Below are 26,795 nucleotides of genomic sequence, written 5' to 3' on the forward strand. Positions count from 1 at the left end.
CCATGATGATAATGGACTGAACCTCTGAATTAAATGCTGTCCCTTATAAGAGTTGCCTTGGTCATGGTGTCTCTTGACAGCAATAAAACTCTAACTAAGACAATATATATACACATGCATACAAACATGCACACACATATTTATGCAGACATGTATATAAACATACATGTAAAGACATGTATAAATTCAAGAATGCTTACAATCATATACACCTATACAAGTATACATATACACAAACATGTATCTATCTGTGTGTGTATATATATATATATATATATATATATTCACATAGACCTATATGTATACATGCATACAAACATATAGACACATGAATGTGTCTGCATGCATAAACAAATGTACTGTGTCAGTACATACACATACACACACACATATACACATATATCTATTTATATACATAAGCAAATACAATATGTGTGAACATATATGTCCCACATGTATGTGCATATAAACATTGATCAGTCAAGCCTGAAGTCTTCAGAGCAGAAAGGGAAGCCTGAGCTCCAGAGAAGCATGGAGACTACAGTGTGCATCTGCAGGCGTCACAAAGCAGGTTCCCTCTTTAGAAGCCTCCATTATCACTGTTAAGCTGGATTTGATGGGATGTGGCCCACACACATGATGAAGGGTCATGGGCCTTGACTGATGCTGACTGACTTGAAGGTTCAAATCTTCATCTTACAATGACAGCAGCACAGTGGCCTTTGACCCCTAAGTCAGCCATGACAGGAAGGAGAAAAGCAGACCACTAAAGGTAGCTGTGTGCATCTCTCTGGGGATAACTAGAGCAGCGTGCATCTTGGCAATGAATAGCTGTCCTGCTGTAGGAGAGCTGTGAGATCTTTATTATGCACACCTGCATTCTGCTTCTGGCCCACCAAGCCCTGTACCCAGAGATGCGGAAGCTTCCATCCTGTGATGAGCTCACTGGCTGTTGTTTGAAGCGCACAGAGATTCAAGGATAATAACTTGGGCTACAAGCTCATTAGCTGAAGTCACAGGCCAGGCTATGCTGTTTCCTGCCACAGTCCTCCTAGAGGTAGCATGTCACAGTCACTGAGCATGGTGTCTGTGCCGGGCTCTGTCCAGCTGGCTTCCATAATGTACAGGTCTGAACCCCCAGCATCTTCTTTCTCTGGAGAGAGATGGGAAGCTGAGGTCACTTGCCAGGGCAGGAAGGATGGGGTGGATCGTAGAGGGCAAGGCCAGCCCTGATCCGAAGGCAGAGACAAACCGCTTCTGCTCTGTCTTCTTCTTCCTCTCTCTCTTCCTCTTTCTTCCTCTTCTATCCTTTTCCTGCCCCTCCCTGTAAGGATCTTGTTGTATAATCTAGGCTGGTCTCAAACTGGAATGGGTGGCCACCATGCCTGGTTTTAAACTATTTCTGTACTATTTCTATTGACTGGGTGCTTATGGAGCTAGGTGGCAGTTTTACACACATAATCTTCTGTAATCTCACAGTGGAAAGAAATAAATACTACTCTACCATCCCTTCTAAATATGGACTTCACAGCTTCCAAAAGATTCTGTTTTGTGCTATGATCTGCAGTGGGAAAGGGGTTGATGTGAGCCTGTAGTGCAGCCCTGGGTGTGCAGAGCAGAGACTTCCTCAGCAAGCCTGTGTGTCAAAGCCGCAGTTCCTCCCTTTCAGAATGTGTGCAGTGCAACCACACCTATTGGCACCAAAAATACTTGTTTAAAATATTTGAAATTAGAGGTTTTCTAAACATATTCTTTTGTGTAATACAAAAATAAAATAAAATGGCAAAGTAACATATCAGAGATAGTCACACCTACTGGTAAATTAAGAAACATCCTTCTATGTAGCTCACATATTTAAAAAATTATATATATATATATATATATATATATATATATATATATATATATATATATATAAAATGAGATTTAAAACCATCTAGAGGCCAAATGTGGATCTCTATGAGTTTCAAGCCAGCCTGTTCCCCAGGGCAGCCAGGAATACATAGAGACCTGTCTCCTGTCTCAAAAAGAAATCTAGAGCATGTGAAATAGAGAATATTTAATTATGAAACTGTGGGTTCCCCACAGCACAACTTGAGGAAAATGTTTGGGTAGAAATAACCTCAATCCTACAGAACAAAGACAGAAAATAAAAGTGTTCCAGCCATGTTAAAACAAACAAAACAAACTTGAAAACAGGGCTAGGGATTGCTCCGTAGTAGAATTCTACTTAGCTGGCATGGGCAAGGACCTGAGTCCAATCTCTAGCACTGTGTGAGTGTGTGTGTGTGTGTGTGTGGGTGTGTGGGTGGGTGTATGTGTGTGGTGTGTGTGTGTGTATGATGTGTGAGTGTGTATATGTGTGGTGTGTGTATGTATGGGTGGTGTGTGTGTGTGAGTGTGCATATGTGTAATGTGTGTGTGTGAAAGAGAGTGAGAGAGACAGACAGACAGACAGACAGATACTGTTACACTGCTCTGTACACCTCAAACTCTGGAAGTGCACCCAGGTGGAGACACCCCAGAGACTGCGGTACCCACTCTTATGGTATCCTTTCCTCTCTCCCTCTAACAGCTCTTTACCTGTCCAAATGCTATAATTTCTGGCTCTCTGTTTCTTTCTGGTTTCATTGTGATTCCCTGGTGAGACATGACAACTCTGTGATATATATGGAGTTACTTAAGGCTTTGTCACTAAGCGTGGTATGGCCTTGCGGGGACCTTATTCTATATGCACTGACACAGAAGGAAGGGTCTTCTTTAGTATCCAGTGAAGACTGGCAACTCCTGACATTGGGAGGGGGACACTGAATTATTTTTAAGAACGTTGGTCGTGTAAGAAGAGATGCCTTTAGCCTGTGACCAACAAGACACATGGAATCATGCGGACTGTGCACTTAGAGGGCTGCTGATAAACCTTGAGAGGGACTTTTAAAAAGCAGACTCGAGTTCTGAATACAAGAGACCATCTTCAGAGCCTCAGGAAGATTTAGAGAGCCCCAGGGCTGCTTTCCTTCATCTTGGATGGCCATGGAAAACTTACTTTGGTTGGGATTCTTTAAACATGATTAAAAAACAACAACAACAAACACAAAACAAAACAAAAAACAGCAAAGAAAAAAACCGATATCACCTATATTTTATGGTTACTTAAGAAATAAAGTTTGAGGGAAACAGATAGGGTAGAACTTCATACCATATATGGTTCTGCTCTGCATTTCATAGGCTATTTAATGTGTGATCTTGCTTTTATGTGGGAAGAATGTCTTTGCTGAAGGCCCTCTGTAGTGATATTCCCTTAATAAGCACAGGATTTAGGAATATTGAAACTCAATTAGAAGAAAAATAATACATCCAATGGGCATTTCAGATGTCCTGATGTGTCCTGTGTAGCTGATGAATATGTCAGAGTTGGATTGATGAACACAAAAATCTACAAAATGAATCCTGAGCCCCTGATTCTGTAGTTCCCTCTATGAGCTAGCCTGTGAGTTACAAGGGTGAAATAATCAAAACTCTGGAATAGTCAAAATGATGATCAGATGGAGAGAGGGAGGGGGAGGGGGAGAGGGAGGGAGGGAGGGAGGGAGGGAGAGAGAGAGAGAGAGAGAGAGAGAGAGAGAGAGAGAGAGAGAGAGAAAGGAATGGGCCAACAGGAAGGTGACAAGCGAGCCATCTGTCTTCTGTCCTGAGTGATTAGTCCAGGAGGCTGTGTGTCTGTTACAGTGGTTGCTAGACATTAAGTGGAACCCCACTGAGTCATCATTTTGTGATATCTAATGGGGTTGTGGCCTCACCATATCCCTAAAACATAACAATCCTCGAGCTTACTGGTCGAAGGGGAAGGAGGGCTGCAAAAATTAGGCTAAGTAGCTAAAACAAAGCAAAACTTAAGCATTTCTTTCCCTTTGCTTACCTGGGGATGGCTTTTGTTATATCTCTTCTGTTCTTGCTTCTTCAAAAAATAGTATAAAGCTAGAAGACAGGCTCTAGGGTGTCAGCACAAGGAACGACACAGGAGCATGTTTCAGGTGCTGCCCCTGTGCTCTGATTTGAACATGACACAGTACATGTATGGTGCAAACCCCACATGACATCCTATAAAGACTTGCAAATGCTGTGCTTTCAGGAATCAGTTCTCAGAAGGGTTAAAAAGCAGAGACAGCATGGGCTCCCTAGATGCTAATCCTTGGCCATTGAACTCTCTTAGTCCCCACTGTGGCTGGCTCTACTCCACTGTCCTACATGTATGCTGGTCTTCTCTGTTCTCCTGATGCAGCTGACACAGTTAGCTCTCACCTCTGCAAAGATGATAGTGCTAAGTTCTTTCATGAAAACATCCCCTGCCCCACCCCTGTGTGTCTAGCTGCCTTTATTTCCTATTGCAGTTAGACACCCCTATCCCACCTCGCTATCCTGGACCACCAGTGTGGGAGTTAAGGGCACCTCTGGACTTGGGGGTAGGGATAGTGTTTAGTGGTATATAGAGTTTAAGTTTGGAAATGAAAAGCATATTGGAAGATGGATAGTTGGACAGCATTGTAAATGTGTTTAATGTTACATTACCGTATACATAAAAATAGTTGAAGCCATGCCTTTTCTGTTAATGTGTATTTCCACCATAATAAAAAGCTGTGTTTATTTAAAATAGTGAACTTCTTGTCCCCTAAAAGGGTGAATTGGCATGGGTGCATTGAAAACCTATGAAATCAGTCTTTCAACAGCTCAGGAGGAGCTGACAGATGTGGATCAGAAGCTCTGAGCAGTCGATTTATTAAGGTGCTTTGCTAGACTCCAAACACTCAACAGATGCGAACTGTGGTGGACAGAGACACTTTGCAGCCAGAAGGGGACATGAGCAGATTCTCCCTCAGACCTCAAGATGTGACCGCAGCGGCCACCTGGAGGTCCTCATGCCTCCTGAACTCTATTCTTGCTTCAGTGAATGTATTCCCAGTGTAATCTTCACGGAAAGTCTGGGGTATCCATAGGTACCAGACATCCCCAGCCTCCTATGTGCAGCCCGACGAGCTACCCAAGGAACAGTGGACGCTTCCAGAGGACCCCAAAGGCAAAAAAGGAAAGTATTTTTAGGAAATATTAAGATTCACATTAAGGTGATCATATCAAAACTCAATTGTCAATCATGTAAGAGAATCAGATAACAATCACAGTATTTTTTGGGGGGTGGCTAGGTCTTAATTATTGCTTTCTATTTTTTTCCCCACAAAGTAGGGGGATTGTTCTTAATGCACAAGGGCAGCCTATACCTTTGCAGACGCTGCCTAGAGGTGTCATTTGAGGTGACTCTGTGGTGGTGATGTCTTCTGTGTTGCTCAGTGTCCTCTGTAAGGCCTTTGCATTACAGATGGAGAAGCAGCCACGGCTAATGGGTAACTAGGATAGAATTGTCTCTGGGCGGCTCTGTGCTTCCTGTGTTTTGCTTAAGTGCATTTTTCGTGACTCGGGCTAAGAAGCATACATGCTTATGTCTGTTTATGTGCAATGGAGCAGAGATCCTCGAGTCAAGATACCCACTGATGGAGCAGAGACCCAGAGGCGGATACTGTGGGAAGGAGAGGATGCAGAGTCTAGCCAGGATGTGGAAAATACTTGTTCATCTGGAACCTTCTCTAGTCCTCTGGTAGCTAGCTTAACCTGCAGTGTATGACAGGGCTAATTTTGGTTTCCTGCCGAGTGGACTAGTTGAGCAAAGCATCAGAGGTGCCATTTCTACACATTGAGACCACAACCTCCAAGCTCGGGCTTAAACCAGATGGATCCTTTAAAAGTGACCAACAGGACATGGAAAGCAAAGCCAACAAATAGCTCAGTGCACTCCTAGCCTTGGCACAGCCTTCTGTGACGACAGAATTAGCCTTGTTTGCCCCTGTGGCGACCTTCACCCTTGAGTGTCTCGGGTCATGATAGAGAATGCCTTAAAAGCAAGCACTAAGTAAAATTAGGATTTATTATGGATATTTCCAATGACACCTGAGGATTTATGGTATTTTTTCAAGTAGTACATATATTCATATGTTTATTATACATTTCTACATATAAGTAATTAAAAGAATTGACAGCAGTGGAGGCTGCTTAAGGGGGCAAGTGTCCTCAAGGCAGGTTATTTTGAACGCACAGGCATAGAGCAGAGTCATGTGCTAGAAGCACAGAACTTTTGGGTAGAAACTTCTGCAAATGTCCAGTGGTGGTCTCTTCCAGGATCAGGGTGTTGGAGGCAGAGGGAGAAAAGTATCAAGCTTCCGTGACACCTGTCAGTCAGGATGGGACTGGAGACATGGAGTTTGTCAAGTGTCAGTCATTTAAATTCAGGAGACATCCTTGGCTCTCCAGCTGTAATCAGGGCTGTCCCTATGGAAGTTTGTGAAATCCTGATCCAATTACTGCCCCATGCATCCTCCAATATCAGGAGTGTTGTGATCGTGGAAAGCCAGTCTCAGAGTGAGGGAGAGGGCATACTTGGTTCACATCACCTTGCTGATAGCTATAGCATGAGGGGAAAACATGACCAAAATGTTATGAACACCCATTTAGAGCCAGGGGCTCATGGAAAGCCTCAATACTGAGCCTTTTACCCACAATCCTGAGAGAGCCAAGGCTTCTTTGGTTCTCCATTATAGAGAAAGCACAGTCTGAAAAACAAAGCCAGTCTTTTGTGGTTTTGTGAGTCAGTGATTTTTCTTACAGGAAATTATTTCAAAAGACTTAATGTATGAAACTGTGCATTCTTCATGATAGGTTGCTGTGGTTTTTGCTGTACCTGTAGAAGATGAGGGATGGTTTTTGCTGTACCTGTAGAAGGTGAGGGATGGGTTTTGCACACCTGGTTCAGACTCCAGGTTTTAAGCTTTATCAGTGTGATTGCTTTTTACCTGAGAAATTTTCAAATAATTTTTTATTTATTCTTTGAAAAATTCATATTCATATATAATATATTTTCATCAAAACAGTCATTCTACCTCTCTCCTCTTATCCAATTCCTACACCAGAGAATTGTTCATATGACCCCAGGTAAGCTGGTATATAAATTAGGATCAAATCAAATATTTACTGAACAAACAATTCGAAATTGTTTTAAAATAATTTTTAGTATGTGTATAAATTTACCATGTATTAAAAGCTAAAACAAGAGCTGGGCATGGTGGCACATGCCTTTAATCTCAGCACATGGGAGGCAGAGGCAGGCGGATTTCTGAGTTCGAGGCCAGCCTGGTCTACAAAGTGAGTTCCAGGACAGCCAAGGCTATACAGAGAAACCCTGTCTAAAAACAAAACAAAACAAAACAAAAACCAACCTAAAACAAATTTACATTATAATGAGATGAACAAGATTATTTTACACAACAAATCTTTTTCAAACCTTAGCTTTTAATATTTGGCATTTCAGGACACAGACTACCTTCAATGGTTTTCAGACTTGATCAACAGATTTTGGTCATATAATAAATAGTCAATGCTGTGAATGCCACATCCTATAAGAATGTCACACAGAACAGCAGAAGTTTTATGTTTTAGGCAATTCAACAGGAAATTCTGTCTTGCTCCCAAGCCAAAATACCTTTCAGAATTTTTGACAAAATTCTAGTCAGCAACTTATGCAGCAACTTTAGAAACCCAGCCCTCAAAGGCAACCCACTCCAAAGTTAGACTCCCTCCTCTGAAGAAAGAATAGCAAAATATGGAAAGGCTGAATTTCCAAAAGGAGGTCATGATGCTTCCTTAAGAGCAGAAAACCTAATGCAGAAGAAAGACCATGCAGTTTGTATCACACAATAGTCTCTAAGCCCTGTCATGCCTTCCCAGCAGCCTTTGCTGGCACTGCTCGGTACATTGGCATGCTCAGGGTGAAGTGCCCATGGTGTGTGTCCAGAATGGAGGCTGCGGAAAGGCAGCAGTTGCAGTATGGTAAGTGTTACCAGGAACACCTAGGAGTCATTACATACTGGATTTTGTATTCCTGTTTGGTGGTTGAGTGTTCAGAAGCATTTTATTGTTGTCGATGTTCTCTTTTGAAGCCTCACATTCAGTTATTCAATTCTATGTGGGGCCTCAAAGTTTAATAGACTGTGGTCCAGATAAAGGTCTCAAGACCTAATGTCCAGATCCTTGAGAGACTAGTCTGGACACTGTTCTAATGCAGCCCATCTTCTTGTGCTCTGCTAAGTGCTCTCTCTCTCTCTCTCTCTCTCTCTCTCTCTCTCTCTCTCTCTCTCTCTCTCTCCCCCTCCCTCCCTCCCTCCCTCTCCCTCTCTCTCTCTCTCTCTTTTCTCCCCTCTGTCTTTCTCATGTCTCTGTCTCTCCCTCTCTCTTCCCCATCTGTCTCTCCCCCTCCCTCCCTTTCCACCTCTTTCTCCTTTACTCTGCTTCTGTCTCTCTCTCCCTCTTTCCCCTCCCTCCCTCTCTCCCCCCTCTACTTTACTCTCTCTCTTTCTCTCCCCCTCCTTCCTTTCCTCCCACCTGCTTTACCCTTCTGACACTTTTAATAAGAGAAGCTCAGACATAAAGAGTATGGTTTTCTCCTGCCATTTTCCTAAGCCAGGCCCAAATCAGAACAATTCGCCCAAATTCTGCTATAGACTTACAGCCTTGAATGCCCATCTAATTCTGGTCCAGATGAGACAAGAATTGGCATGACCACCTGGGATTGCCCACCTGGGATTGACATGCCCACCTAGGACTTCCCACCTGAGATTGGTATGCCCACTTGTGCCCTGAGCCATCCCTTGCTTGCTTTTGAGAAGATCAGAAAGGAATCAATTCTAGATGAGGGGACCATTCTGACAGTTTCTAAGGCTGAGCTGTCAACTCCAGCAGTGTTTCCTTTCTCATATAAGGGCCTCGGATCCCTAAGACACTTGTTGAGGCTCAGAATAAAAGTTTGACGATTAAAAGTGATAATATGAGCCAAAAAGTTGGCTCAGCCACTAAAGGTATATGTCACCATAGTGACCTGGTTCCATTCCTGAGACCCAGGAAGTTGTTTCCTGACCTCTATACACATATGCATGGCATACAGATCCTACCCTCAGTGCACCCATGCACCTGTGATGTGAAATAAATAAATAAATAAATAAATAAATAAATAAATAAATAAGCAAGCAAATGTTGCTTTTAAAATCAAATAAAAGTAAAAATATTGGCAAGAAGATTCCCAAGCAGCAAATAAAGAGGATACATATCACATGACATCTTGCATGAAGCCCTCAGTCATTAGCATGGATTCAGAGGCATCCTGGACACACTCTCTCTCTAGTACCTGAATACTCACTGGCACCCAGGGTTCAGGGTGGACCATACAGGATGTGCAGTGAATCCTTGATGTCTCCCGTGCCGGCTTCTTACTGTGCTGTGGGAAACTGGCCTTCAGATCTCTGGGAGGTTTATTTTACCATTTATTACTGAGATTTTGAGACACAATGTTCTCTTTGCTTTTCAATGAAATCATTGTATCTTATTTGCAAAAGTTTGGTGACACTGTTGGTTATTTAGACAGAGCTCCTGGCTGTGTTCCAAGTTCTATGTGGCCTTGAGCACTAAGAAACAGTTCACTATCCTATAAATGCATGGGGTTCTACAGGGATCTGGTACTGCTTAAAGGCAAAGCTTTGAAACGTGGCTCTTTGTGGTTGTACATCAGGGTCATATTGGAGTGTTGTTAACAGTTAAAATGGTTATCCCAAGAACCAAGTAGTCGTTACTGTACAACCTCAGCAGGACTTACTAACACCAGTACTCTTGGGACTCAATACTCACAGCAATTTTGCAAAGCTTTTTGTCATGGGGCGGGAATTATGGTTTTGACTAATAAAGGTTTCTGCTTAGACCTTATTTCTGTCAAGAAAAAATACACACACACACACACACACACACATTATATATCTCCCTTTCCTCAGAAGGCATGAATCCTTGAGTTTTTTGTCAAGTATTCATATTGTAACAAATCAAAACAAAAATAACTAAGCAGTATTCTGGTGTTCACTAAGGAAAGGATAATGCAAGCTATACTGGCTATTTGTTTTATCACATAAAATAACAAAATTAAAACTTCTCTAATAGAGAATGTTTAAGTGTATAAAGTAATTTGGTTGGTGAGGTAGGTATTTATATAGTAAGTGAAAATCAGCTGCTGCTGCTGCTGCTCCTTCTCCTCCCCTCCTCCTCCCCCTCCTCCTCCTCCCCTTCTCCTCCTCCTCCCCTTCTCCTCCTCCTCCTCCTCCCCTTCTCCTCCTCCTCCCCTTCTCCTCCTCCTCCCCTTCTCCTCCTCCCCTTCTCCTCCTCCCCTTCTCCTCCTCCCCTCCTCCTCCTCCTCTCCTTCTCCTCCTCCTCCTCACCTTCTCCTCCTCCTCTTCCTCTCCCTCCTCCTCCTCCTTCTTCTTTTTAAGATTCTCACAACCTAGAATTGATTTCAATAGTATTTTTCTTACTAGAATTATAATATCCCATTTTTCCCTCTTAGGCTTGTCTATGATAGCACTATAAAAATACAACTCTCACCCTAGGCAAAGTTTTTTAACATCACCAATAATAGACATTTGTGATCTTTTAGCAGGTGACACGTAAAGGAGTGTCTGTCTGTCTGTCTATCTACCTGTCTTTTTTATAAATGTTATGGAATAGCAATTCCCCCAGTGTCAGACTGTTTAAAATGGAATTGTCATTATGAATCACACAGGCAGTAACTTTCTTGAGATATGCTAGCAAGAAACAAATTCCAGGAGTCTAGGAAGTAAGCTGTGGTGGACTGAGGGTGAGAGAAATTGAAGGAAACTTCCTGGTACCTCAGAGTTACACGCAGCCCTGAAAGGAGGTTCGTGGGCTTCGGAGATCCTGGGTAAGTGTGGGGAAGATAAACCCCACACTGACCACACTAGGCAGTGGGTGAGTTATCTTTTTGGCACACAGAAGGTCTGCGGGAATAACCTTAGCTGATAACCAGCAGTTAAATCCTCTGAGTTTGAGTTGGCAACAATAGCTACCAGCTTAGGAAAGCTTGGCTCTGTGCTGTAAGTTCTAAAGGTTAAAATCAAGGCAAAGAGAAAGGAGCTTTAAGAAAATATATAGACCTTGTGTGTTTAAAAAGGTCAGTTTAACATTGAATTAACCTTGGTTTTCATGTGTGAGTAAAGTTAGGATGTTAGCACTTTAAAAGAGAAAAACAGTTCTCCCTCCCCCCCCCTTTCTGGAAAATATATAAAACTACAGGAATTCATTTAAAAAAAAACCAGACCTGTAGGTCTACCAAGAAGTTTATCAAATGTTAATCATGTTGATTATTAGCCAGATAAAAGTTATATGCTTTCAAAGAAAATCATTATTTCCATGTTTCTTGGGCTCTCTCTTGAACCATATATATTTAAGAGCATATAATACAAGTTAGGTAATAAGCAGGCAGTTACTATCCACTGTATGGGTGAATTTTTAGGCATAAAACACTAAAAACCAATCTGGAATTTACATGGGTGCAGCAGTCCGTGGGATCCAGGGGGAGAGCTCAGTGTTTAGCCTTTGTCTATATGTGGGTGCTCCACAAGGGTGCCAGTGTAGTCCTCATAATTCCGTGTCTGCTGGTGCTAACCTCTAACTGCTGTCTTTTAGTTTATTCTTTTAGTTTTCAACTCCAGCAAGTTGTGCTGACTGTTCACCTGAAGTGAGGAGAATCATTTTAACCAAGATCCGTTGAGACAGCTCCTATACCCGATTACCTTTGGCAGGACCCCTATCAGGCAGCCACAGTTGCCCTCCACTTGAGCTACAACCCGATGCCATCCCAACAGTAACTACCTGGTCAAGTTTAAGAATGCTACCACTCCTGGAGGCTCAGGAATGCGTTTATTCACAAGGAGTTTGAAGTGACAAGGTCCAGCAACCCAGTCTTTTCTGCTTCCTGGTGTGATCAGCAGAGAAATGCAAAGAGGCAAGGGAAACAAGACATCCAAGACTGGAATCTTTAGATGTGTGTTCCAAATATAAGTAGCCAAGTACGTAGAAGACTTAAATGAACAGCTGAGGATGCCAGTGTTAAGGGAGGTAGGGGGACAATCAAAATGTAATTGCTTTTTTATTCCTCTTCCCAGCGTTCCCTTTCCTTCGTTACACTTTGTGACTTTGTTATTGGTCCAGGATACAGATTCGTTTCCAGCAAGCAATGGGAGAAAAACGATGGAAAATAGGAAGAAGGTCGACTCTGGAAAAGGGTTAACGAGAGAGAGAGAGAGAGAGAGAGAGAGAGAGAGAGAGAGAGAGAGAGAGAGAGAGAGAGAGAGAGAGAGAGAGATTGCAGTTCGATCTAACAAAGACTAACAGAGCAAATGTGTAATGCTTTCCCGGCTCCTGCGGCTTCAAGGCAGCTTATATCCATCTAGAAGTAAGTTTTTGAGTGCCTGGAAAATCGTTTCAATACCTCAAAAACCTACAACTGATAAGCCTTAAGTGGCAAGGAGAAACTTTTGTAAAGAATGAACGATTAACTCTTGAAGGAGAAATCCCTTTGCCTAAACACGTTTCCAGGAGCATCCTGTCTCAAGAACAGGGAACTTGCTCTCAGCCAAGTGAGCAAGGGCAGTCTGCGGGGCTGTAGAAGATGCAAGCCCTAGGTTGCAGATGGAGACCGGTGGCGCTACTCCTGTCTATATTTTTTTTCTTCACTGGGGCCAGGGGTTGGGGGGATGGAAAGGCACTCTTGGCCCCCAAGGTAAGAATCATTGATCTGGTTCTTGTTCTGCAAGCGCAGGGATCTCATTGGTAAGGTGGACTGGCTGGCTCCTGCTATTATGCTACACTCTGAGACTGTCCTTCTCAGAATTGCCAAAACGTCGGGAACTTTAAAGAGGACGCCTGAAGTATCACGTCCTCTGAATGCCACCTGGTCAATCTGGTGCAACTGTGACTGTTCCTTTTCCACTCTTAGGGGTTTGGAATCAGGAGAAAAGAAAAGGGTCCGGATAAAGAGTGTATTGCGGAAGAATGTGGAATTCACTGCAAACCAAAACCATGAAAAACATCTGAATAAAAAAGAAAACTGCGACGAGGAGAAACTGTTCCTGCCCATCCCTGCAGGTCTCATGGTCAGAGTTCCAGCCCTGGATCAGCCAAGCCGCTGCACCGCAGCATAAGCTTAGGTGCTGGGCTGTGGGTCTTTAGGACACTGACTGTTCTACCAAGAGGCAACCAGGACACTCAAACTGGGTGTGCAGAGATGGTCGAGGGGAGTCGGTAAGGGCAGGATCGCCAACACCTGCACCCGCGCTCCTTGGCTAGTTCAGCTTCTCCCAACTCTCGAAGTTCCTGTTTGCAGCGCCCATTGCGCCAGACTTTTTCTACAGCAGCGGTCTGGACTCCAGGCTGCTGAAGGAATAGGGGGCCCAAGTAAGCCACTGGTGACAGATGGTCTCTGGGTTTTAAAGCAATGAACTCTTTACATTTCGTGTGCGAACCCTACTTTGCTCCTTCTATCTTCCAGACCCACCAGGACAAAGTGGACTGACATACGTAAAGTTCGCTTTAAAGTGGGTATTGGCAAGGCAGTCCCGGAAAGAACCGCCTTTTGAGACATTCTAATGGGAACACTGCCTTGATATTAAACTTGCTAAATGTCCAAATTTGAATCCCCCCTCCAGGAGCTCTGACCAAAAGCCTTCTCTGTTGATACTGCGGGGCTGGAGAAAGGATTCCCTGGATCAGGTCACCCGCCCACAGGCGGATGTGGTTTGCACACAGCTGGAACAGAGGCTAGGCTGTGGGTTTAGCATCTGGAACGCCAGATCCAGATGTGCCACCTCCAGGGAGACTAGCGGGCCAGGGGCACACACCACGCGCAGAGTGCCAGGGTGCTGGGACCTGAGTCTCAGTGGACGCGCAACGTGGGCGCGGGCGGTGGCGGTTTGGGGAGCGCCTGCTCCGCCAGTGGGCGTCTTCTGCCGCTGCCACCACCGCCGCCTCCACGGGCAGCGGCACTGCGGCGCTTTTCTCCGCTGCTCTGGAGCAGCCGCCGCGGCTCAGGCGCCGGACCGAGCTTGCACACACCACGCCACGCCCGCAGGCAGCGTCCCGGCAGCCTCGCCAGGCCGGGAAGGACGCGGATCGTGCGTACCAGCCCGCACCCGGACGCAGCGATCGGGACTCGTCCCCCCGCCCGGGGTCCTCTTGAATCCCAAAGGGAACACGATGTGAACCCCCGGGCCGGAGAGGCACCCAAGACCCGAGAGGCGGACCGGACCAGAGCCTGGGCTGCGTCGCGGGGAGGGCCGGTGCTGCGGGGGCGGAGCCCGCAGGGTCCGGGCCGCCGCGCCCTCCCGCCTGCCCCCCTTGCAGGCTGGGGAGGAGGGCCATGGCTAGCCCGGAGGAGCGGCTCGCTCCCCACCCCCAGGCCCCACTGCGGGAGTCTGGGGACGAGCCCGGCCGTGTCCAAGTCCCTCTGGAACCCCGGCGCGGCGCGGCCAGCGGGCGGAGTACAGTGGGCCTGAGCCTGGCCCGGGAGCTGCTTGGCTGCAGCCGGGAGGAGCTAGCGGCGCCCCCGCCCCTGTCCCGGTCCCTGTCTCCCGCAGGCCACGCCAGCCCCACTGGGGGCCCCGGCGCCCTCTCCGCTCTTCGTGCTGGAGGCTGTGGTTGGGTGGCGGCCCGTGCTCCCTGGGCGCTTGCCTTCTCCTCCCCTGTCCCCTCCTCCTCCTTTTCATCTTCCTGGTACTTCTGGCCGCCGCCCCCCCTCCCCCCTCCCCCTCTTGTCCCCTCCTCATCTGCCTTCCACCTCCCCGCGCGTCTCCCGAGAAGGGAGGGCGCAGCGGCGGCTGGAGGAGGAGGAGGAGGAGGCGGCGGCGATGCTGGCGGCGGCGGCGGAGGAGGAGGACAAGAGGCAGCTCCCTTGAGCGTCCCCCCAGGCAGTAGTCACCGCAGCGGCGGTGGCAGCAGCGGTGGCAGCGGCGGGCGGCGGCGGCTCTTCCTCTCGCCTGCGATTCAAGGCTTGCTGCTCCCAGCCCGCGCCGGGCCCCGGCCATCTCCGCCGCCGCGGCTTCCCCTACACCCGGGTGCACGCCGCGCGGACTCCTCGGGTTTTCCGGGCGCCGGCGGGGGCTGCCCTGGCCTCGGCCCCGGCTCTGCGGCCGGTGGCCGAACTCTGTGGCGGCCCCGAGGCGCCGCCCTCCCCCTTGCCACCGTTTGGCCGCTGCTCTTCGGCTCCGACATGGAAGATGGACCCTCTAACAATGCGAGTTGCTTCCGAAGGCTGACCGAGTGTTTCCTCAGCCCCAGTAAGTGGCCCGGCCCCACGTTCCCCGTGGCCGGGGTGGTTTTCTGGCTTGGTGGGGACAAATGGGGGTTCAGATCGTGGGGTGGGGAGGGAGCTGCTATGGTGGTGGGTAGTCTGCAAGGTGTGTGTGTGTGTGTACCAGACCAATATTGGACAGTGAGTCTCAGGAAGCTGGTGGCACCTCAGGGACGTTCGGGACCGCCCATTAGCGTAGGGACACCGGGCTTTCCCCAGCCCCGCGTGCGCACAGAGGAAGCGTGACCCGGAGGGTGTTGGAGCCGGACGTTTAGAAACTAACCTGCTTCCCTAGAGCTGTCCCTAGCCACACTGACCGGACTCATGATTTAGACCATCAAGTTTGTCACCGATTACGCTACATTTCTCTCTAGCCTGTGATCACTTGGCTGGAGTATATATGCTTCCTTCCACTGGAGGGTCCTGGGGATCTAAACCGCTGGATTCCTGACGCAGCCATGGGGATAGGCAAGGCTCAGGAAGCTCAGGATTCCAAATGTGAAAGAGGGCTGTGCCTGAGCCTGCAGTGACTGTGTTCTGGCTCGGGGACCAGTGGTATGGAGTTGGGTGCACCCACCCTCGTGAAAAGGACGCAGCACTTTTCCCCCCCCCGCCCCCCAGCCCACCTCACGCAGATTCTGGGGAGCTGGTGCATGGGTGGGTGAAGAAAGCCAAGGAACAATGGGGCGTTAGCATAGAAGAAAAAGGCACCCCTGGTTCCTTTGGACCCGCGGGACAACTGTAGCATGACCTTTCTGACCTGCCCCTCCCGGGTGCAGGGCTGCAAGCCTTCTGGGGCAGGGGCAACAGAGGGCGTGTCATAGGGGGAGGGGGACAAGATTGAGCAAAGAAGTCAAAAGCAGCTTCACTGGAAGGAAGGAGGCTGGCAGGCAGACGATGTTTAGGAAAGAAGCTCCAGACGCGCAGAGGAGGGAGTCGCTGCTGTTGTGGATGGAGGGTGAGCAGGGTGAGGACCAGAACACCGGGGCGGGAAAGGGACCAGGCGGGACCTGGTGGGAGAGTCTGTGCTCTGAGAGGGCACATCCGTGGGAAATGGTGAGACTCTGGCATCTGCTCCACCCTGAGCGTGGATTTGGTGCCACAGTCCACCGCGTGCGCACCGAGCCTTTGTCTGCTTTCTCGCTGGTAAGCCGCGCTTTTTGCCTAGCTTTCTCCAGGCAGAAGCTGCCAGGTTGTAAATGAGCTTTCTTGCTAATGCTCCTAAGTACCACTCACTCCTACGGGAGTGGACCTCCGCGCAGGGACATGGGGTGTCAGGGTTGAGACCCTCCTCAGGGCTGGTCTAGGTGTGTACCCAGGAGCCCCTTAAGAGTCTAGCCACCAGGTGGGTGACCATGTTCCCTTCTGGCTGGATTGACTCCCGCAATCCTGCTTCCCTGGCCCTGGGCCAGTCCACAGTAGCCACATGACCCAGTGGCCACTCACACACCCGCAGGCAGTATTCAGCAAATCTCTGCTTAGACTTGCTTGTTGACTCAATTGCCTTGAAGGGTGTGGACTCCATGCTCCCAGCTGGCCTCCAAGCCCGAGGCTTCCCCCAGGTGTGAACTTCCCCCATCCCTATATATGTGATTTATGGGTGCTGCACATGGCGCATCTTCGTACAAGCTTGTACTCTTTCTCTTAGATTGTGGTTGGCAGAGACCATACCTTCCAAAAGGGACTCCATGGATTGACCCTGGTTTGGAGGTGATGGGAGAAGGTGGGGCCCATAGACTCTTGGGTTGTTGGAATAACCCTAAGGCCTATGACTGGGCTTGGCTCCGGGGTCTTCTGCCTCCTAGACAGTTCATTTTTTCCCCTTTACTACATAAGTATGTTTTCTCTTTTGGCAATTGGTGCACACGTATGTGCTTAGGCATGCTCAAGCATAGGCTTGTAGGCCACCATACTTGACAGTGCCAAATGTCACATATATGAGGGAGATTTGGCTGGAACACTTTTTCCCCCTCTTTTTGGAGAGTATGTGTGCATGGATCTATAGGTGCTGTCTTTGTCTAAGGTGGGGCTGGCATCGAAGTAGAAATTATGGTTCCGAACAAAGATGAGCAGTTCCAGAGAGATATCTGAGTTATCTTGGGGAACCCTATCCTGGGGAGGGCGTTATCTTTCAGAGATCTACTCTGTACATGATTCCAAACAGGACAAGCTATCCCTGCTAAGGCATGCTCACTCCAGTTCCTAAGAACAAGGCTCCTGTAGCTCTGGGATACAATGAGAGCAGTAGGGTACTTGTAGACAGTCTGTTCTCACACACCCCAACTCAAAAGGAGAGGATGAGATTGATACTGGAGGAAAGGCTGATCTATGTTCCACTTCTACCCTCCCCCAACACATACTTTTAGGGGTTCTATTTTTGTCTGGGGCCAAAGAGCAGGCCACCTGGGTCTTAAACACTAAAGGATCTGAAATTTGGCAGTTTTTCTTTAAAAAAAAAAAAAAGCCTCTTGGAAGGAACTTGTGTATTCTCCAAGGACACAAAAATGCACAGAGGTAATCAGATGTATCCCTGTGGGGCTTGTGTCGGAGCTTTCTTTTACTTTGATCTCTTTGTCAGCCAAACAAATCGTCATGTGCAGGCTGCTGAGCCCAGATGCTACTTAGACAAGTGCATACTACAGTTCTCTTGTGAGAAAGGGAGCCCTGTGTAGGAGGGCAATAGCCTTATCCTGTGTCTGTTTTGTTCTGTTTTACGGCTTACCTGGTCATGCGCTGAGCAGACACTTGCCTGCTACCATTGCCAGTACGGATCCTGCCCTAGCTGGTCCCTCTCGCTTAAGCATGTTGAAGCCACAGATCTATAGTGGGTTAGTAGGTCAAGGTGAGAAGGAGCCTCCCGGGCAGGAGTTGGCTCAGTATGGATGCTCATTGCTGCAAGTGGTCCATGGGCTTCCCACCTGATACTGCTCCTCTGTCTGAATCAGGCCATTCCCGAGTTCATATCATTTCCTGTTCTCTGTCAGATCGCTAGATCTCTGCTTTTCCTTTCTACCGCTGGGAGAGTTGCTGATTAAGTAGAAAAATCTTGCCCAGGGAAAGACAACAGTTGTCCTGGAGCATCCTCTGGGTTCATTTTGCATTGTGGGTGGGGTGGGTCACACTGCAGGCCAATGGGAATTAGAGCCAACTTCCTGTAACAAATACAGGCTGTCCATTCTACCTAGTCAGCCTTGTGATACATTGTGGCATGGCTGGAGGAGGCCTTGCCTGGGAAGAGCAGGAGACACACCTGTGAAAAATACAGCTCTAGGGATGAGAATCCCAAGCCACAAATACCTCTCCACCCGTGTCTCTCTGTGTGCTATATTTTTATGAGTTAACTACAGTAAAGAACAGAAAGAGCTCCATGCATAAAAATAAAAGTGTGTATTTGTATGTGTGTATGTGTGTGCTTGTATGTGTGTTTGCATGTGTGTATTTGTATGGGGGAGGCATGGAGGGTGGCGATACGGAGAAAGCAAAGGAAATTAAGACCAGAGAGGTTTGTGAATGCAGAGTGTAAATGCCTTCCTACTGCAAATTACTGTATGTTTCTCAAACATCCCAGTGAGTGTACTTTTGTAGGACTTGTGAGTCTGTTACTCGCCACTCTTAAACTGTTTCCCCGGGGTGTGAGGACTGCGTGGCTGATGCCAGGATACACTGAGATAAATATGGTCTCTGTGAGAGCAAATGCACTCAGTACTCCAGACAGCACCAGGCGTCACAGTCAGGGTATTCTCATAGGCTCTGTGAAGCTGATGCCACAGAGGAAAACCAGACTCAAGGCCCAGCACTGCCTGCATCCACCATGGGTCTACATTCAGTCAAGACCCAACTCACAGCTTGTTGGAGAGGACCCACATGTTCTACAACACAACTGTGTGGAGGGAGTAGAGATGACTCTTTACTCCCCAAAGACCTGGCATAGAGACACGGGTGCCCCAAAAGGTGACCCGAATAGCATGCTGTGAATTCCTGCCAGGCTGGGTGTGGGCAGTGAACGTCATCAGCTATCCATGGAGGGGTGAGCTGGTTCTTGGCTAGGTCAGAAGTCCAAAGGGCAAAGCTATTTAAACTGGGTGGTGTTATACTATTTAGATTATTAATAGGCAATCCATGGAATCCTACTTTTAATTTGAAATAAACCTATGTGGACAGAGGAATTTCCTAAAGGTTTAAATGAGAAAGAGCTAGAAAATCCGAAGACAGGCCTTCTATCTCAAATTGATACATTGCTCTTGGAGGGTATTTTTTTTTTTTTTTTCCGCACAAAACATTTTGTGTCCTAAAACAAAGCAAAGCATGTTGAGTAGCAGACAGGTTAATCTTGTGTGGGGAATAGTGTGCCAACCAGCACAACTGCCACCCTGCGTATAACACAGTCCGTGCAATGGAGGAAAACCTTTTTTCGAGTCTGGAGAAGAACTCTTAGGGGCAGGGAATCTATGGCTGTGGCAAAGGCAATGCTGGCGCCCAGAATGGCCCTGGCCAGTGTATCTGCTACGACCCTGCCCTCATGCCTGCCATCTGGCTTACTTTCTAGAAGGCAGGCTGGAGAGGACTGTGGGCAGGGCCTTATCTTTGTTCTGATGCTGAGGCATAGACAGGGGTAGACTCATAACAACGAAGCTACATTATCAGCTTGTATAGGAAATTTCACGGTGCCAATAAAGCAGAGCCATGTACGAGGAAGAGGCATGCTATCCATCTGCAACCTGGGCACACGTGGCCTTGGACCCAGAGCTGACACTAAACTCTAGTGGCCCAGCAGTCAAATGTGTTCTGCAGAATTGGTTCTCATGGGGCTATAGCTCCAGGAGAGGGTAAGGTTTGCTCCCGTGTTCTCAGCAGAGCTACAAGGAGATTCAGAAGGAGGCCAGACCAGACCCCAGCTTGGAAGACCCTGTTGGTGTTTCATAGGATGTCAGGCTCAAGTCTGGAGGAAGCAGGGGAGAGAGTTCACCTGGCAGAAGGCCCAGGAAAACCTACTGGGCAAAAAAAGGCACCTCTAAAAGTCATAGCCAGGAGCTTAACCAGCCAAGGGGAAAGGAGTCACAGGCCTGTGCTCAAGGACAGTCTTCTGTGTTCCTAGACGGGTGTGCAGGGAAGCCAGAAGGCCTTCCATGGTGAAGGTGGAGCAGAGGCTATGTCTCTGTGGCGGTCCTCAGCAGTGGAGACAAAGCTGGACCTTGTGCATGACGACACACAGGGAGGTGGAGGCAAGAGGGATAGGTAACATGATGGTTGGCTGTGTAGACATTGGATACCATGGTTCCTGGTTAGGAAGGCTGAGGGTGGGGGTGGGGGTATGATTGGGTTGGGAGTCAGTACTGTGAACGTTTGTAGGTTGTAGGATTCTTGGCTTGGGTGGTACCTGCTCTCTACTGCCCTCTAGTGGTGTAGAGAGCAGCTACCCGAAGGGAATAAGCAAAACACATCAAAGGGTCACACAGAGACTTCATACAAGAGGGCTGTGAATGAAGGTCAATCTGGAAGGAGATCTGAGTGGTGTAGCATGAGCAGCCATGGTGTGGAAAGCAGTCAAGAGAAGAGCTGCCCGGCAGATGGGCCCTGAGCTGGAGGAGGAGAGTAAAGGCTGCACAGCTGGAGCTGGGACCTGCAGCCCAGATGTCTGGTATGTGATGAAGCCTGTAGATTGGCCAGAACAGAGCTATATACCAGGGGGAGTTATGAGCCACAGACTTCTGTGATTTATATCCTGAAGGCTCATCTGAGTGTAGTTTGGGAAATGAATCTTGGAGCTGTTTGGGAAGGGAGTGTACAGAGGCCACCGAATCCGGGGACAGCAGTGGGCATGAATCGTAGTTGAGGGCTCAAGTATTTGTGGTATCAAGTGCACTGAATGCCTGTTGCTATGGGGAATGCATTCCTGGCTTCTGGTTACTGGTAAGGGGCCCAGAGGAGGAAATACGCAGGCAAAGGCAGGTTTGGTAGGTTTGGCAGTAGTGAGATGGAGATGCTCAAGGTATAGCAGATTTTAAAACAACAACTACAACAACAAAACCACTTAGGTAAAGTTTTACCATCCCTAAGGCTGGAGAAGAAAAAAAGAGGCATGACATTTGATTCCCCTCTAGGGAGTCAGTCCGTGGATGCTTTGTGTGATCTGGAACTTCTGAGGAAAAAAATGGATGGTCTTGGTTGCAGAAGGAAGGATATCATGGCGCAGTGTCTCTCTACTCTGAAGACTGAGATGTGGGAGGAGAGCATGGACCAGTAGGATGCTGGCCTAAAGTGGGTTAGAAATGAAAATCGTGATCCCCTAGTGCTGAGGCAGCAGTTGAAGGGACGATGGAGAGGATTCCCAAGTGAGTAGTGGGACTGAGGGCAGAGGATGGGTTTGATGGGGGCAGGGAAAAATGGAAGAGTGCATCAGGCAGGAATGGACTGAGCATCTGTAGGTGACAAGGGACAGACACACTGTGGCACTCAAAGAGGAGCCTCTGAGATCAAGTGAAATCCAGTGGCCAGCATGTGACTAGCAGACCTGTGGAGTGAGCCCCTGTGGCTATGGCTGATGGTGGGCTTCATCCCAGAGATGCTTAAGAATGCTTACCTACTGAAGTCCAGGGGTTTGAAGAACGAGGCAACATGAAGAAACAGCTCTGTGAGGTGAGGAGGACAGGGTGGGATGACATGTGGGGATCTGGGAAAGCTGAGACCCAAAAGGCAATGTTTTTGATGGAGGGGAAGGTGAGGAGCCATGTTGTAGCTGTTGCTAACTCACGTCGGGAGCAATGAGTAGGTAAGAAAACTTTCATCAGGTGCTAACTTCCATTACTCTAGTTGTCCAGCATTTTGGTCCTTTGGAGGAAGCTAGACAGGAGAGCAAGGCCTGAGAAAGCTTTCAGGGAACAGGGAGAAGGGAAGTAAGTACGCTACAGCGTCCATGAAGAGAAAGGCAGGGGTGTGGAAGGTCTCCCGGGTGCTTGGGAGAGGCGCTTAGTAACCCGCAATTAGATGGGTGTGGGGGAGTGACCTGCGACATTTGGAAGGGGAGCTGTGAGAGAAAAGCAGTAGATTAGGAAGCAGACAGCTACTGGGGGCAAGAAGAGTGACAGGAGCTGAGGGGCAGGTGATTCTACTCAAGATCACACAGAGCAAGAAAGCTGCCTATTGCACCGCTCATAAACACCCTAATGAGAAGTGACCCATGACCCACGGAGTGACAGCCGAGTGCTGTCTTGGAGGAGGGAGAATTTGAGGGTTGCAGAGGTGACCAAGAGGAAGATTCCAGAAAGAAGAATGGATCTGAGCAGGGTCCAGAGGTGGATATAGGAAGCCAGGATTGAGGAAGCACAGCAGCAGGGCTGTGTGGAGAGAGTGGGGGACTGAGGACAAGGGACATTGTGTCATTGCACCATCTCTTCCAGAGGACTTTCTCTGTGCTGACAGCTACCTGTCTAGGTCTCTTGTCCTTCCCAGGTCTGTCTAGGTCCTCCTGTGCTTCTGTGTGTCCTGGAGCAGATCGTCCCTCTTTGAATCTGGATTTCACAGGTCTTTGTCTGTCTCTAGGGTTGGGCCAATGCTTCGTTCAGCTACTCTTTATCCATCCTCCCAGGACAGCTCCAAGCAGTCTATTGAAGAAACAAGGGAGGGTGTTTAAGTGGAAGAATCTTAGCCAAATAGCCCTTTATCAGAGCTAATTTTCCTAAAAGAGAAGAAACAATGAAATCGTGTGGCTGCAGAGCTTTGCTCCAGTACTCAAAACTTCATTCTATTCATTTTTTTTTCCATGTAATCCAAATACACTCTTTGGCACCAGCGCCCAGGCTTTTGCGTCACTGTGAACACAATACTTGACACGCAGTGAGGTCAATGGGGAACAGGCAGCAGGAGTCCAAAGGAAGGAGGGAGCCCCGTGGTCCACATTTGGGTAGCCTCAGCTTGCTTTCCCTGGGCTGTGGCAAGAGCCTTTGTTACTTTGATGAAAACATTTCCTGCATTGCCAAGACAAAAAAAGTGTTGCATGGAAAGTGCTGAAATATTGCCACGTGTGTGTTTTGGAGATGATGAGCTATTGATCAAACACAAACAGATTTGGACTTTTTAGAGTTGGCAAGTTCCGTGAGAGAAAACGTTCTACATGCAGAGCACCAATGGGCAAGAAAGGAGGTGACTGGCAGGAAGGAGTGCAGCCCAAGGCAGAGCAGTGCAGTGTGTATGACGTAATGCATTGGTGTATTGGTTTTTTTTTTTTTTTTTTTTTCATTCTTGAGTGGGAGCCAGGGCCATTTTGCCTCAGCTGGCCTTGAACTCCAGCAAACATCATGTCTTCCTCAGCCTCTGCAGGGATGATACTGCAGATGTCGCCACCACCCTGGCATCTGTGCTTCTGATCATAACTCTGGCTGTTTCCTAAAGAAGGCCAAGTACTGTCCTGCAGACCCATCGCTGTGGTTCTCAGACGTAGTAATGGTGGCTTTTACCTGCTATTCCAAGGGTCACATATACTTTGAGATTTTCTGCATGACACAGCTTCAGAATTTTGCTTATGAAAACATTTTTATCTAGCCAGTCACCTTTTTTTTTTTTTAGGGTGATACTCCAATTTCTTGGGATTAACCGTATCATCTAATATTTAAGGCTTATTTAAGACTATATAAAGCCTTAGTGATTAGAACAACATGCTGCTGGCCCCAGACAGGCAGATAGACAGTCCAGCAGACCCAGAGCTAGGCAGGAACACATGTGCCCCACTTTATATGGTAGGAGACAGGATAGATGGCTGAAGAGATGATCTGGGGACAAGAGAGTATTTGCTCAGAAGAAAATGAGATCATCCTGCACACAGTAGGCTCAGATTAAATTCTACATGGTGAATATATTTAATATTGAAAGGAGGAAAGCATAAGAATAGATAGATAGATAGATAGATAGATAGATAGATAGATAACACCATGAGGAAATTCTTTCTGTTTTTAGATTAGGGGAGGCATTTTAAATTCCAGCAGTAGTCAAAGGAAGGGTTGACTGAATAAGGAGACAAGAGAAATTCCTTTTGTATGGCTCTAGACAGGGATCCACTCCAAGGGAATAGCCAAATGATTTTTCACTTTCTGCTACTATCCAAGCAAGAGTCAACTACCCGTCCTTTAGCACAAGGTACTATCTGAAGTAGTTTAGGAACACCCACCCAGGGACGTGAGCAGAGAGTGTGTGGGAAAAGAGGAGAAATGAACGGCTCCTTCAAGACGAACACACATCCCGAGACAGCGTTCAGCTTCATCCTGAGTAGGCCTGCACTTTAAAACATTGCCATCTTCATCTGCCCTTGCTGCACGGGTTAATACGCTTTATAGCACACGGGTGGTGGTTATGCTGAGGCAAACCCTCTTACAACTTCCTGTGGGAAGTGCTAATCGGCAAAGCCTTTGAAGAGGGCAATTTGTCAGTATTGATCAGTATTAAAAATGTATGTATCCAGTAAACCAATAAATTGTTCACCTGGGATTATATCATTTAGATGCTGCTATCGGAGTGACTTCGACACACAGTGCAGGGTGGGACTCTGAGTGTCCTCTTGGAGGGTCCTGTTAAGTTGCTTTTGTAGCAGTAAAACTGAATACACTGCTACATTAAACAAAAACACCAGCAACAGCAAAATATCAGCGAAGGAGGATGCCTACATGCGCACACATGCACTCTTGGATCCATTCGAGTTAGAAAGGACAAAAGAAACCGATTTGCTTCTAATTTCACAAGGAAATTGAGTTGGCCTTACTGGGCAGTATTGGGCGCGCGGGGGGAGGGGAGGAGGTAGGGGGGCGGCGAAAGTGTGATGTGAGCTTTGCATAAATGGGAACCGAGTCCGAGGGAGATTTCAACCTGAACGTGACCTGGTTTCTATTGGTTAGTACCCATTCAGAAATCATACGTGAGACTGTGCCAAAATGCAGTGTGATTAACCCTGAGTGGCTGGTGGCTGCTGAGGCTGATTTTTTTGTTGTTGTTGTTGACCTCAGGTTTTTTATCTCAGCACCTGAAATTTCCTCAGTTGCTTTCTGTCTTCTTGAAATGTCAAGCCAGGAATATTTAAAAGAGAAAGAAAAAAGGAAAAAAACAACATCCTTCCCGTTCAAGTGTCAGCTCCTTTTTTATGCCACACACCAATGTGAAAACCAAAGCAGGTACTTCTGCCTTGGTGTATTTCTGACTGATAGAGCCCTTGGCTTTGGATTTAAAGTGTCAAGTATTGCTTAGATGTTTGGAGGGCTGCCCAGTCAGGCTAAGCTGGTAGAAATCACTGTGTTTGGCAAGGAATGGAGAGTCTTCATCGAGCGACTGTAGGCTCTGCGTGGCTGCGCTTCTAGAGTGGGTGAAATGTAGGCAAATTGGTTGGTTCTAGCTCCTAAGGATCTGTCTGAATGGGGTCCTACTCATTGCCAGCCACTGTACTGACAGCAACTTGTGATAGCAACTTGTGGATATGCATGGGGGAAGAGGCAGAGGGCACTTGTGCCTGCCACTCTCCAGCTGCTGGTGCTGAGTTGAGTGGCAGCCACTGAGCGCTCCCCAGGGGCTAGCCATCTAGAGGAGAGCTTGAGAAAGCTTCCAGGCTGGAAAAGACATAGCCAGCCCCTGCTTTGAGGATTGATTTATCCACATCCTCCTGCCTAACCTCTTCTCTGCTCTTACTTCAGGCTCTGGGTTTCTCTGAGTGCGTGAGATTCTTCCCCTCCCCCACCCAGGCCCCTGGTTTGGATGACCACCCTTCTCATTTTCCGGTGTCTTGCTTGTAATGTTGACATTTTTCTTTGTCTTATCACTTAATATTATTTCCGTCTCGTCCACCCGTTGGTTTTATTTTAGCCGCCACTTCCTTCCTACTTACTGGGTTTTGTGAGAAACTTTTTGTTTTTTGTTTTTTTTTGAACATCAACCTTCCTCCACCCCTGCAAACCTCTCCTGTGGGTGTCACACTCCTCCCCAGGGCTGACCTGGGGGCAGAACCATGTGTCTCCAGAAGTGTTTTCTCCCTGCTATTCCTGGCCATGGGAAACCTGGCCCTTTCTCTACACAGGCTCCCACGAACCCCTGGCAATGCCTTTGTTCTAGAAGTTACTCTTGATGAATAATATTAGGGTCCTGCCTTAATTTACCTCTTACAGATCTCGCTCTCTTTGCAGGAGAGTTTTGGCACCTTCTGTGTTTTGGAACTGGTCTGCTCTGTTTGTCAAAGGGTTGCCATTTCGAAAACCCAAAAAGGGTTGCCATTAGGAAACTCGTCTTTTTTTTTTTTTTTCTAACTTGTTTTTGAATTTTTCTTTTGTTTTATGTTTGAATGTGTGTGTGTGTGTGAGTGTGTGTGTGTGTGTAATTTATCTTTCCTAATTTTTTGAGACTCAAAACTGTTCCAATTTCTTGTATCTGAACTCCAATCTGGCAGAAATACAACATACCATTGCTCCCTTCCTCCCTTTCCTTCCTTGTTGATGGACAGCTTAGTCTTGGTTGGACCTTCTGTTCTAGGGCTGACAACCTTTCTCTAAGA

General features: G+C 47.4%; 1 protein-coding gene across 5 annotated transcripts in view; it reads left to right on the forward strand.

Moving 5' to 3' along the window:
• Positions 1-26,795, forward strand: part of Pde10a (phosphodiesterase 10A) — a 460,257-nt gene that overhangs the window by 263,159 nt on the left and 170,303 nt on the right. The window contains exon 1 of one of the 5 annotated variants that reach the window (XM_021186161.3): positions 14,348-15,263. The exons of the other annotated variants lie outside the window; for them this stretch is intronic. Within the exon in view, the coding sequence (XP_021041820.2) occupies positions 14,348-15,263 (916 nt within the window). Of the gene's footprint in view, positions 1-14,347; positions 15,264-26,795 lie in introns of those variants that run through there. 5 annotated transcript variants of the gene reach the window in all.

This window comes from Mus caroli, unplaced genomic scaffold (genome assembly GCF_978045245.1).
Source record: "Mus caroli unplaced genomic scaffold, Mus_caroli_1 scaffold_18, whole genome shotgun sequence".
In the NCBI taxonomy this organism is placed as follows: domain Eukaryota; kingdom Metazoa; phylum Chordata; class Mammalia; order Rodentia; family Muridae; genus Mus; species Mus caroli.